The 13571-nt window shown below is 41.7% G+C and overlaps 1 protein-coding gene across 2 annotated transcripts in view; it reads right to left on the bottom strand.

The window, feature by feature from the left end:
• Positions 1-1281: 1281 nt before the first annotated feature.
• The window catches only part of rgs12b (regulator of G protein signaling 12b), a 33945-nt gene continuing 21655 nt past the window's right edge, over positions 1282-13571 (bottom strand). Inside the window, exons 6-19 of one of the 2 annotated variants that reach the window (XM_061274319.1) lie at positions 12841-12862; positions 9043-9212; positions 8217-8309; positions 7983-8126; positions 7334-7516; positions 7107-7257; positions 6762-6856; positions 6391-6594; positions 5957-6030; positions 5720-5846; positions 5525-5621; positions 5377-5429; positions 3621-3795; positions 1282-3334 (exon numbers count right to left, since the gene is read on the bottom strand). In XM_061274319.1, coding sequence (XP_061130303.1) covers positions 2742-3334; positions 3621-3795; positions 5377-5429; positions 5525-5621; positions 5720-5846; positions 5957-6030; positions 6391-6594; positions 6762-6856; positions 7107-7257; positions 7334-7516; positions 7983-8126; positions 8217-8309; positions 9043-9212; positions 12841-12862 — 2181 coding nt within the window. In that variant the 3' untranslated portion in view covers positions 1282-2741. The remainder of the gene's footprint in view (positions 3335-3620; positions 3796-5376; positions 5430-5524; positions 5622-5719; positions 5847-5956; positions 6031-6390; positions 6595-6761; positions 6857-7106; positions 7258-7333; positions 7517-7982; positions 8127-8216; positions 8310-9042; positions 9213-12840; positions 12863-13571) is intronic. The other variant, XM_061274320.1, reaches the window with a different exon arrangement.

Genomic DNA, 13571 nt, shown 5'->3' with positions numbered 1-13571 from the left:
GGTGTAAGTCAAATGAAAAAGAAATTAAGATGGGCAGCCTGATCCAGTGAATTGAGTTTTGCTCTGGCTCCACTTACCCCAGATAACCCTGACCACTGGAGCAAAGTCAGATTGGTGAATGAATACATTTATTTATTCATTTAATTTTTATAAATGGCACATAGAGCTTTTGTTGTCATTTGAACAGGCCCCTTTACCCCAGTTAACTGAAATCAGTATCCTGTAACCAGGCTTGAGAGAGAGAGAGACGAAGGGGGGTGGAGAGCCAGAGGGATGGAGAGAGAGGGGAGTACATCATGGGAAATTCATGCGTAGGGATGCCATCCAGTGGCTGACGGAAAGAACAGCTGCCTTTTTGTTTATTTGGCTTTCTGTTTAAAACTGAAAACAGACTTGAGACTCACAGAAACGTTGGGTTTTAAAAAGCTTCCTGTTTAAAAGCATTAAATATGACTAGTCTGAGTCTCCCTCCCTCTCTCTCTCGCTGTGTGATTGTATTCTGTCTGTCTGTCCGTCTAAGTTTCCACATGTTTGTTCTCACCAGCAGATGGAGCCATTTGTGATGATGAGCCAGACTGGTAATGTAAGAAGTTTATTCATCTAGCAAGATACTTTTTTTTTTTTATAGTAAGACAAGGTTCTCATAAAGAGAATTGGGTACTCGCAGCTAACAATTGTGCAACATTTCATGTTTACAAAGGAGCACAGGTCTGTTTACGTTACATTAATCTATATGTCTTTGTTGCAGTGTTACCCATTATGAACTTTAATTTGGGTTTCTATAACAAATTCATGAAATAAATACTTGACTGAACTAGATATTTGAAGCCGAACATGGCAAAGCTTGCCTAACAAGGCACTGAACCGAAGGATTCCATGAACATCTATTAGCCCAGTCCCACCGAAAAAGCTTTTGTACCCGTAAAACAAAAGCTTTGCCCTGCTCCCTCACTTCTCTTGCTCTCACACGAAATGAGAACCAACCAGGAAATATTTTGTAAAGATTTATAAATATATATATAATAATAAAACATATATAAATATATTATATAAATATGTATAACAACATTGTATTTTTGTATTATTGTGCTTGTAACTTTGTTGTGGGACAGATCTGCACAGCATATAACAGAACTATATATATATATATATATATTTGTTATACATTCCCGTAGGATAGGTGCTTCTACACGTGCCTCTCATGTGCCGTGTCACAGGACTCGGAGTGGCCAAAGGACAGGAAAAAGAAATAGAGGCTGCTCTAGTAAGACAAAGAGAGACTTCAAGATATTAACATTTATTTTATCTATTTACAGACAGTTTGAGAGAGAGCGGAGCTGAAGAAACAGCATGGCTGCAATGCAGATGAACAAGAGAGAGTAAAAAATATAAGGTGAGATAAATTAATATTTCATCAAGTATACAACACAACAGAAAAGGTGGAGTGCTTAGCCATTATAATGTAGTGAGTTGAGAAGCATTTGAGTTTTTGTTGACTTTTGCCTTATTAAAATTAACTTATTAGAATGCTAGTTATATTTACATTATTCCACATATTCGGTTAAAATGGAGGTGACACTGGCGGTTTGCAGCTTAAGTTCTATATAGTCAGTGATGTCGGTGTTGTCTTTGAGAAAATGGATTGGCAGATGAATATGGAGGCACTGTACTGTGGATAAAATGTCAAGGACAATTGCAATTTGGGAAACCTTTTGAAGTAAAGCTAAGAGTATACGCTTCAACGTTGATTGTTTTATTTCAAATCCGTTGTGTTGTGACATATAGAAGAAAGGCAAAATGACGGAATGCGTCCGATTCCAAATACCTCTTACCTACCTGATTCTTTTCGAGTGGCTGCGGGAAGCTACTACTCTGTGAAAACCTTTCAAACATAACAACTTTGTGATTTTGTGCAAAAAAAAGACAAACTGAAAAGTGGGTGCAAAACCTTCTGGCTCTTTTTGGTCTGCAAGCAGTGTCAGCGTGCACAATGACTGTGGCCTGTGTTTGCAAGAATGGCATTAGGAGTGCCCGAGGTGAGAGTGGTGAAAACACAGAGCGTACTGTACTCAAGTTAGAACAAAGAACAGCTGAGCAAATGTGTTCGTTCACGCTACTATAGCAGAAAATCGGCATTTGTATGGCGAGTGTGCACAAAGCTGGAAATGAGACGCTCACATCAACCGTACATCATATAAGTTAATTACCATTCTTTTAGTGTGTCAAGGTAAACGAGTGATTTCAACACGCGCACGGAGTTTTGTTCGTAAAGGGCTAAAGTGCATCATTATGTTGTTTTGGTGAAGGGTGCTGGATGAGAGGTTGCCACGAGTCATCCTTGCACTCCTCCCTCACTATAAAGTCTCAGGGAAAGAAAAAGGAAAATCCACAGCAAGTCACACAGATACGCACACCATGTAGGAAAATTCCAAGGACATCTTGTGACCTTTGACATAATGCATCCATTTATCCCCGCTTCAGCTTTCTGTCCTGTGTATGACCAACTCAAGTCACAGTGCAGACATGACTATTATAATACATTTGTAGTGTAAGCAATTGTACAGTTACACTAAATGCTTCTGTGCCACAGGGAGTGTTTTTATTGCCCCACGTTAGGACTAAAGAAAGGGAGGAGATGTGGATGCATTCAAGTCTCAAGTGAAAACGGGCAACAGGGCACGTCAAACTGACTCAAAAGAGGCCACGGCCGCTCGTAGGTGGCTGAAAGGAGAGGTGAAAGGTCACACGGGGGAAGTACCTGAGCTAGGCCGAATGTCCCGTGCTTGCTGTTGGGATTGGGGATGGGGTTTGGACTGCAGGCTGGAGGGGGTGACGTAGTTGAGGCTGGTACTATTGATGTCCCCTTCGCCCACTAGTGTCAGGTCTGACAAGGCGTCCTCCTCCAGCATCTGGACTGATGACCCCCTGCCAGTGTCCTTGAATGCACCATGTTGGGCCTCCTGGGACGGGTGGATGGGAGAGATGGTGGCGGGAAACAGCGAAGAAGGGGGCCTGGCGCTCGCCCACCCTCCAATGTCAGAGCCCAACGCAGAGTCCAAACTTTGAGACTGATGATGAGCATTGAGAATATGGCTGCCGCTTGCCCTTTCGTTGTGGCTGGCCTTGCTCCCCAAGCGAGCGCTACCGTTGCCAGGGTTGCGGGAGTGAGGGGTGGAACAACCGGGCTCGGGGTCAAAGGGCAGAGGCGCGGCTCGACCGGTCGCCGACGGCGACAGGCGCAGGAAGTCTGGCAGCTGCAGGTCCCTTTTGTTCAGCAGGCCTCGCTGGTCGTCAGCTCTGTTGCTCTGAGCTTTGGATATGAGGTCGAAGAACTCTGTACACGCGCACACACACAAATGCAAAGAATACACGTACGGACACAAACACAAGTGAATGAACCTCCTGAATTGCAGGTGAAAACAGTGCTCGTTGTTGGAGTTCAGTCGGCATGCAAGCATAGGGGAGTCAGTTTGGCAAGTCCAAGCTACATTCAGTGTGCGCTACATAGAGCTAGCTGGTGCAGTACGGCACACATGCCAGCGAGTTAGTGTCATTACAGCAACACAGGAGCAAAAAGACAATCGAAGAAAGAAAGAAGAAGGAGGTCTTTGTATCTTTACCTTCAGCTTCGTCTATATTAATCTTTTTCTGCTTTCTTTTCTCCGGAGCCTTATGAAGAGAGACAGAGTGGTTGGGTAAGGCCTGGCTCCTTGTGTCAAGGCCGGCGGGCCCAGCCTTGCCATTTTCCCCATGGGGGTGGGTGGAAGCGGCTTTCCTTGACTGCCTGTCCTCCCCCTGGGAGCCACAAGGAGAGCGGAGCGGAGAGGCGTCAACGTACAGCACGACTAGTGATTAGAGCTACTGATGGAGACCAGCGTGACAGCATTTTGATGGAGCGTGGGGGCCACTTTTCAAGAAGAAGGGGGGCTATTACATTGCACGTGTGGGCGTGATGGGATTCATGGCCGATGGCTTTCTTGGAATCTTATTAACAAGTCGGTGCTTTTTGGGTAACTTGGACCATACGTATGAGGCAATAAAAGTACTTGATTTCTCCCAGACAAGATAAGAATAAAAACAAAATATAAATCATCATTGCAATGTAGGCTACTGTGGGGTGGAACTTGGGATTCCCAAGTATTTAAAAGGGTGCCAATTAAAGCAGCGGCCGCCAGCCTTTTGGGTTTTCATGTACTGGACCAGACATATTCAGTGATGGTAACAGTCATGGTGATTTGTTATGAAGTGACTATTGAAAATTTGGTTGTTCACTTGCATTGCTGATGAGAAAATCGTGTCGGTGTTTGATACCCAGCAATTTTTTTATAGATTCTTCTCAGAGAAGACAAGTGGACAAAATGTGCTCATGCAGTTTGAAATTCCTCATTGCTATTCAAAACGGTAACACAATGAGAGCTCAGTGAAAATGAACAAAGTCAATATCAAAGCACTTGGTGCTGCTGGGTGACAGGTGGTCGAATAAATTTCTTCCACACTGTGAATTAAGTCAGACGCAGTGTTTTATTTTAAACACAGCCTTCATTTTTGTTGATGTGCCTAAAGTGATACTGATTATGCAACATGGGGCCTTTTGTTAAAGAATATCAACATTATTTATTTGCTTGTTGGTTTGTTTGCTGTTTGCTATAACACGATTTTATAACTTGGGGGTTTCATCTATCCAAACTATGTCAAATGGTTGGAGACCGCTGCTATAAAGGCTCGAAAGCACACACACACACAATATATATATATATATATATATATATATATATATATACACACACACACACACATTACATACACACAGATTACATCAAGGACACAAATTTGAAACCTGTGTACAATACACCCACAAACCTGTGACACACACAACAACTTCCAACAACTAATGGAGAGCCATACTACAGAAGCAAATAACCACTGCAGATTGCCATCAATTAGATCAACTAAATCTACAATCTACAGCTATGGTACTCCCGCCACCAACTAATTCTCTTCCAGATGGAATTTATGAAGCTTTCAAGAGTGGCACGGGTTGATCAGAGGTCTTATCACAGAGGAAAGAGATAAGAAAGCAGATGGAAAAGTTGCCGATGCATTGGACCACAGACAGCCCACAAAACCAGAAGGGAGAATTTGGGAATGTGACGTGGCTCACTGCCCATCATAATAAACGGACAAACACACACAGACGGACGGATGCTGCCATAGACACGTGTCAAACACCTGGGCACATTGCAAACAGTTATGAGTCAACTGAGAACAGCGGGGGAGACACTTAGTAGCGTGATATCATCATCAGGAAGTGGCGACATTCAGTGGGTTATGAAACATTCCAGAGTCAGATGATATAAAAGCTGGCTGGCATCTTACTGTTGTTGATTGGTTCCTGCTTGTGGAAGCCCCGATGTGGCTTTTGGACGGTGCTGAAGGAGAGGAAGTGAAAAGAAGGTGCAGTAACTCCATTATAAAATATGCCTTTTTCTGTGAACACAGACAGTATGTGCAACTTTTTTATTACCCTTTCCCGGCATGTGATCCACCGAATCCAATACCACTCGCAGCCCATCCAGATTGGAAATGGGAAGACCGAGATCTAAGGGCTCCGATTCGCCACTCTTGAAACACACAAATTCAGAGAAATAGAATTCAGAGAGGCAAATGATACAACCTAAAGCAACTTTGCAAAGTCCCAGCGCTCAAGAACTCGACTTACAATACGTGCAACCAAATCAGAGAGGTGCAGACCATACTTGGCCACCACCGGCCTGAGAACCTCCGTCACTGGCTTGGTGGGCTTTGCTTTTAGGCCCACTGAGCGGTTAATAGGGACCAAATCTAGCCTGGAACAAAAGGAAGATAGAGTTCAGAGCTTGAAGGACTTGGTCAAAACGTCAAAGAGGTTCCATCAATGTGGCACAAGTCACAATAGAACGGACGGAAAGTTTCTGACCTAAAGAGAGTGCGCTTTTCAAGTCGGAGGTCCCGAGAACACAACGTCATGCAGTCTTGATCCAAAACAAGTGGCTGGAAAATGAAAATAAAAATCATAAAATGCTTTGGTCATGTCATTAAAAACATTACCAAACCTTTTCATAATCATCATTATGATGACCAAAATTAGCAGTTTTAAAAACTTTTGTTTGACATAAAATAATCATTCAAATAGTTCAAACAAATACAATAAATAGTAAGAAGAATTTCATTTCTAGTACAGTATATTTCCAAAGGGAATTACTGCTTTGAAACTGGACACGACCATCACTTCAGTATGCTGCACTACGGTCCATTAAAACACATCAGTTATCTTCTCATGTGACTTTTTGGGACAAAAACATTGTGACTTAAATACTTTGGGAAGCGGCACATACATGTGTTTTGTACTACCTTTTCCCCTCCGACCAAGAAGAGGTCGATAGCTGCCAGGTTGATGCAGATCTTCTCACAGAGCCCCAGTAACAATTCCCTGATGGACACACCGGCCCTCAGCGGCACAGAGCAACAAGAACCATCTGGCAGGTTGATGTTACACTGCCTCAGGACGGCGCTGCCTCCTCCACGTTCTGATACTCCCACACGGGAAACATCTCCCTGAAGAACCGAAACAGACAAGACTGTAAGAAAACAACGAAGGAGGTGTGGAACATGCGGGAGTAAAAAGTGAAGAACAATGAGGAGATATTGTTACGTACATGCTCCCATGAAAGTTTGGCTTCCTAGCAATGTAATGTGATGTGTTTTAGTTTTTCCAGACTCACCTCATTCTTCCCAGAAGCAGACATCCCTAGCTCCAAACTGGCGCCCGAGGACAGAGAACCCTGGGACTCACGGCGACCATTGCTACCGGAGAAATCTGAAAAATATTCCATTTAACAAACTCAAGGAAGACAGATGTTTTTTGATGAAACACAAATGATTCCATTCATGTTTGCCCAGTGAAATATATTCTACTGGAACTGTCACAATGCTTGGAAACATGTTGTCATTGTGCCACATGGCAACACACTATTCAGCAATTACATTTGTTATATTTACACAATGGCGTTGTCTTGCCAAAAATGAGGAAATTGAAAACATATGATTAAGTATGAAGATTTACTGACTGTAATTAAAGTCGGTCAGTTCTCGCTTCTTTGGGCCTTTGCCAAAGCTCCTGTTGCGAGACCAAGAGAAGAACATGCCCTTCCTGCGGTCTCCCGAATCATCCCGGCTGTCGTCATTCAAAGAGCGGCCTGACTTGCTCCTTTTCTCCTCCTGTATGACCCAAACCGGAAGAGAGGAAATGGGCAGTTGTTTTGACATGCAGCAGAGTGGAGGTGTTTGTGCTTACCTTCTTGGGTGTGGACAGGTTGGAGCGGTCCGAGCCGGTAGTGCTGTGTTTGGATGTGGGGCTGCTGGGTACGTGGTAAGGGTCAGGCAGGGGTCGGCCTTCCACCTCTGCTAACATACAGGCTTGGTAGAGGAGAGACTTGAGGAAACGTGTATAGCTGTCAAACTTCATCAGGTTGAAAATCTAAAAATGGCAGAAGCAAAGAGAAGGGATCAACACAGGGAGGGGAAAAGACAAATGATTGGAGAGGAGACTTGTACAAGGACGATTGTGTGTGGTCCTATGACTGACTTCTTTATACGGGTGTCAAAATTGCGGTTATGTCATCGGGCTTAGGGATGTTTTGGAAAACCACAATTAAGGTTCAATATCTGTAGATTTTAATGTTAGATGAGTCAAAAGATAGAGGGTGATTTTTAAGGATAGCCTTGTGACTCTCAACAGTAACATTTGCCATTCAGTCAATAGAGCTTTACTGTTAAAGTTTCCCCCTCTGCACAATATGCCTCCCTTATCTCGTGTTGTATAAGAAACCACAAGTCCAACACTAATTCAGTGTCAAAATAGCATTTTCATTCCCCCCCCCCCCCCCCCCCCCCACCAATGTTATCTAAATCCAACAAATTTCTAGTTTGGTTGTACAGCCAACCTGTAACTGTTGCTCTTTGAACATTTCAGGTCGGGGGGCATTGAGGATGTCGTCAGCGAGCTGAGCTTGACTGTCAATGTTGACCGGCGTGGTGGCTTTGCTGGACAAGAAACTGTTGTAGATCTCTCTGGCTCGCTGAGACAACTGCAAGCAAGACGGCAGAGCAAGCTAGAGCGTCTAAAACATATATTGCAAGAAGATTGTAGTGATTGAAATACTACAAAGTATACATACCTGCTTCTTGTCATTTTCAGGGACGTGGCTGAAGAACTCGCAAGCCTGCCAGAACAAAATATTCTCCTCGCTGAACTCTTTCTTCAGGAATTCCTGCAGGAACAACAATGTGGGATACAAATGAAGCAGCATTTACCTAGTATGTATAATCAAGGTCAGGATTACATTAATAATATGAATAGCACATTTTTCTGGAACAGGTACGTTTTACAGACATATGTCAAATGACAGCAAGTGGGTCTGGAGTCCACTTCTGCCACTCAGGGTCCAAACACTATTATTGTACCCCTTGTGATATTTATTGAAGTCTAAGAATCATTTCCAGGACAGAAAATGTGAAATTAGTGGGTAAAGGGAGAACCTTTGAAGAGTGAGCCCCAGTGCAAAATTATTATTTGCATTTAGATGCCACATGAGGATGGCAAAGGACTACTTTGGTCGAAATGAAGCTTCTCAAGTTGTTCCTTAGCACCAAGATATGACCAAATGGTGCCAAAGCAATGCTGTTATTGACATTTTCTATACAAGTAATCAATACATGTTCTAAAATCAAATCTGCCGGTTTGCAGATGCTGGACTGCGAACTGTGGGCCTTGAGTGTTATTGACTGGGAAATGTATTCCAATTCTTTTATTCATAGCGCCTTTCATTTTTCTGAGAGCGCTGTAGGCCAAAGGTGAATTTTACTTACTTGAACTATCACCACTACATCAGGTAGTTTCTCAACTGACACTTTCTTAAGAACAATTGACAAGCAAAGTCAAGCGGCTCAAGCCATAATGTCCCTGCAAATGTAGCGTGGAGAAGAGCAATTACAATATGTTACCGAGAAGTAGCGGACTCCCACAGGGTCCTGCAGCAGCCTCTCGAAGCACACGGCCCAGCTGGCCACTCTCCTCTCGGTGTGGCGCCGGTGACTCTGCACACTGGGGAGGCTGGCATTACTGTTCAGACTATTGTCACTGCTGCAGCCCTGCAGCTCCACACTGTTCAGTTCTAGACACAGACACACAATTGGATTTCACTTATGTTGAATTTTTTGGTTAAGTAATACCCCATTATATAGTTCTTTAACCTGCATGATATTATAAGTGATGAAACTTCAAACTCTTTTCAAATTTGCTGTTTTATAAAATAAATGACATAAACATTTCCATCACATCATTATGTATCTACTTCATTTTATTACGAGACAAAGATAATCATTTTTTGTATTAAGCTATGGACAGAACATAATGAATAAATTTAGAGGTGCAAATGTTAAATGTGCCTGAGTGGGGACGGGGCCCAAGGTGCAAAGTGGATATAACAAAAATGGTTGCGTGTTGTGCTGCGTATAAGCACAAACCTCTCCAGAAAATATAGCTAGATCATCTTTTTGATCTTCTATCCATTGGTGATAATTATCTAAGCTGTGCTTTCAATAGGAACTATTCACTGTTTAAATAAATCTTATATTAAATCAGATCAAATCAAATTGGCAGTTGCTAGCTCAAACTAAATTTAGATTAGAGTATAAGAAACAACTTTTAGCAAACAAATTATAAGTGCGCCCCATCTCAAAAAGATCCCACAGTAGAATAAGAACAATACAATTTCAAACTTATTATGGGTCATACAGTATGGTACAATGTTGACATGATTAAAATAGAGCTTTAGAGGAATATCCGTGGAAATCGTCATCCTAAAATGACCTAATACCGAATGGTGTGACAACTACTCATCAAAGGACTAATTCTTTCAGTACAGACTCACAACTTTGCCACGTCTTAAACTATAACTCACCACACACACATTTGTGTTGCACAATTAATTACTGTAGGAGGAAAACATGTATCACCATACAAGTAAGATTAGCAACAGCTTTTTATCAACACGCCCAGACACACTTGGTCCAAAGAACCGGTTGCAGCTCATTACATCCACACTCCCAATCTTCAGTTATTCTGTGACGAGTAGCAGGACTTTTTTGCACTCTATGTACAATATGTACACAGGCTGGTATGAGTGCCTACTATAGTTTGCCTGTTTGAAACCAACCACTACACGAAAACCGCTCAACTCAACTCAACTCAACTGCTATATTGCAAATTTCTATTCAAGTCAGATATGTTTAGACAGAAATAATTTTCCACATCGTAAATATGTTTTGATTTCTTTTTTTTTTAATGGCAATCAATATGCGTGTATTTACCCCAAAAACATATAGGAACATAATTGGAAAAATATGTTGTGGTTATAAAACTGCGTACAGGAATTTGCACACAAACAAACCAATAAAATCCAAATATTTTAACTTGCTCCAGTACGTTAAATCTTCAGCAGCTGTCTCCTCACCTGGGTAGAGCTGGTAGGAACCAGTGTGGTGCCAGCGGTAGCGAATCCTAAGCGGTAGCCAAGCCCCACCATCCATACTCACACTAACAGGGCCCCCTCACAGGGTAAAACTACACTAAGTGTCACACATTGTGACACTCTCGCAAGGAGGACGAGGTAGAGAAGAATGGAAGGGGGAAAAGACGCGGTCAGACGAACAGCCCAAGAGACTCGGGTCACAACACGCATGCGGCCACATGCATGTATAATGGCCTGCGTCCACCACTGATATGCTCAGTGGGTAAGTGATACATGCCTACATGGGCCTTGAAATGATAAATAATTCAGAGCTGAGGGAGGATGGAAGGAAAAATGACAGGATGTGTGCGCACGCGCGCGCACACACACACACACTCACAAACACACACACATGAGCACAAACACACACTGCAGTATTCATTAGGAGTTTGTTACCAATAATTGTCTTGCCTTGTCAATGCAGGACAACCATTTTTTAATCCATGTAGCAAAAGTAATGCTAAAAACAATCGCCGATACTTTTGACTCTTTCAGTTTCATGTCACTAATATAGAGGTAACTGTCCACCTATTTTCTATGTCACTTATTCTCATCAGGGTCACAAGTGTGCTGGAATCCACCTCATTTGATTTCAGGCAAGAGGTGGGGTGATATGTAGGAATAAAACCGCCAAAATAAAAATAAATAAAAGAGAAAATAAAACCAGAAATAAAAAATATATAACTGAAAAAACAAAATTCATTTTATTCATATATTTATTTGTTATTATTACTATTTATATTTTTATTTATTTCATAAATCTCACTTGTTATTGTCCTATTTATTTTTCGTTTGTATTATATATATATTTTTTTCCATAAAATTCTCTTAACTTAGATTGTTCAATTATATTCTTTATATTTGGTTTTATTTGTACTTGTATTTATTTATTTTTGAATTTGGCAGTTTTTAAGTCTTGTGATGCAAAAGGAAATGTTATTCAAATGAGGGGGTGGTTCTAAGTGTGTCTTGGGTTGAACTATGGGAGGACATCCGAACTCCACAAAAAAAGGCAGAAGCCCAGATACGAACATGAGACCTCTGAACTGTGCCACCGTGGTGCCCCACATCAAACTACAACCACAACCCTTCCGGTAGTGTCACTGGTGATAAAAAAGCTGAGTATTACTGACTTGACATGACTGTGAGATGCCTTTGAGAAAGACTCATTCTACACACAGAAAAAAAAAAAAGTTTTTCAACTGAACTCCATATTCATCAGATTAATTAGATGTTATGTTGTTTGAAATGCATACTGTTCACGCTTGCACAGTTTAGTCACAAGTGGACATCAAATTTCACAACATCGAAATAAACAGTCATTCGAAGAAAATTATGAAACATAGGTGCAACTAATTGTTCAAGCCTCTAATGGAGGAAGTGACAGTTTGTTAAAGAGGCAGTTACAATATAGTGACTGACAATCATAGCGATCATCATTTTATCAAATAACTGGACCACAAAACCATGTAAATTTGTATTGGATTCTTATCCTACCACATATTACACACAGCGTGTGGGACAAGCTGATAATGCAATGACATTTTAAAAAAAAATGTTTTCATATTTTTGTTGAGGTGTACCTAATGAAGTGACTATTTGATGTATACTCTGCCTCCTTTCTGCTGGGTGCGTGACAAGTGAGCAATCAAACATCCAACATGCCTGCATCCCTTTTGTCTCTTTTCCTCTCTCACCTCCAGCTCTTCCTTTTATCTCCCATCTGCTGTGACAGCGAGGTGTCAAAGCATTAGCATGATCCACAACCAATGCCTTTTGTTTGTCTCGCCACATGTTGAGCAACAACAGGGTGGCAGACACGGAATATCCATTTAAACACATTGACTAGCAATACCATGGGAGATGGCTCGTTTTGCTGCAAATGAACGTGGCCTAGTGTTAAATAAAATGATTTGGCTTTGTTCTATGTGACCCATACACATCCATATCATCTTGTTTTGAAGCTAACTCAAGACACGGCATTCAAATAAAGGACGGGGAAAGGCTGTTTACTGCTTGCATGAATAATGTGTGAAAGCATCCAGATTTCTGTGACGTTAAAATTTCAATGGCCATGGCCTCAACCCCAATACTTCTGTCATGGTACTTCAACAACTTGACACGAGGAAAAAGTGTGTCAGTTACCATTAACTGGTTGAGCACAAGCAGATCATGAGAACACAACAATAATCACGATAAGTGAAAACAATAAGATAAAACAGTAACTCACCTCCATCGGAGACTGCAGTAGACTGTAAAAAAAAACAGAGAGACATGGATTACAATCTCACCTCATCACGGATAAAAGACACTCAAACACATGCTCATACAGTGATGGGAAGGCCAAGAGGCATCTGGCCCGAGCGACTACACTCGTGACGGGACGAAGGAACACTTTCCACGGGATCTGACGCAGACACACACATCATGATAGACTCAAGTCCTCAGTGGGTGGAATCATCTGTGAACTGGATGTGCCTGCTCTGCAAGAACACCTCCCTAGACGGGAGGTGCTTAGTGTCTGTGAGTGCTGCTCACACAACAGCAATAGACTCTCAAGTGAATGTCACATACACAAAAATTCAATCTATCCCTAATTCTAGTCCCAGAAACAGACAGACATCCAGACAAAACATTTAAATGAAACTCACCAAGGGCTGCATTTATTCTCTATATAGATTTCAGTATATCCACATATAATTCTACCCATATAATATTACAATAAATCATATAGAAACTTTTAAGATGAGATGACTTGAAGGGAAGTTTATAAACAATATTTTTCAAGGCACTATTTAAGAAAAAGATACGATGAATAGCCAGAGAAATAGAAGCACATCATTTTGCGAAAATGATATTTTAAGAAAGAAATGACCAGTACGTGAGAACCCCCAATTTGTCTTTACAAATTAGAGGGCGCCCTTAGGGCATGCTAAATCCAACAAATGTTGCATGAGGCAC

Source organism: Syngnathus typhle, linkage group LG3, assembly GCF_033458585.1.
Source record: "Syngnathus typhle isolate RoL2023-S1 ecotype Sweden linkage group LG3, RoL_Styp_1.0, whole genome shotgun sequence".
NCBI lineage: Eukaryota > Metazoa > Chordata > Actinopteri > Syngnathiformes > Syngnathidae > Syngnathus > Syngnathus typhle.
The sequence above is the reverse complement of the archived record's forward strand: the minus strand, read 5'-3'. Positions and strand labels throughout refer to the sequence as shown.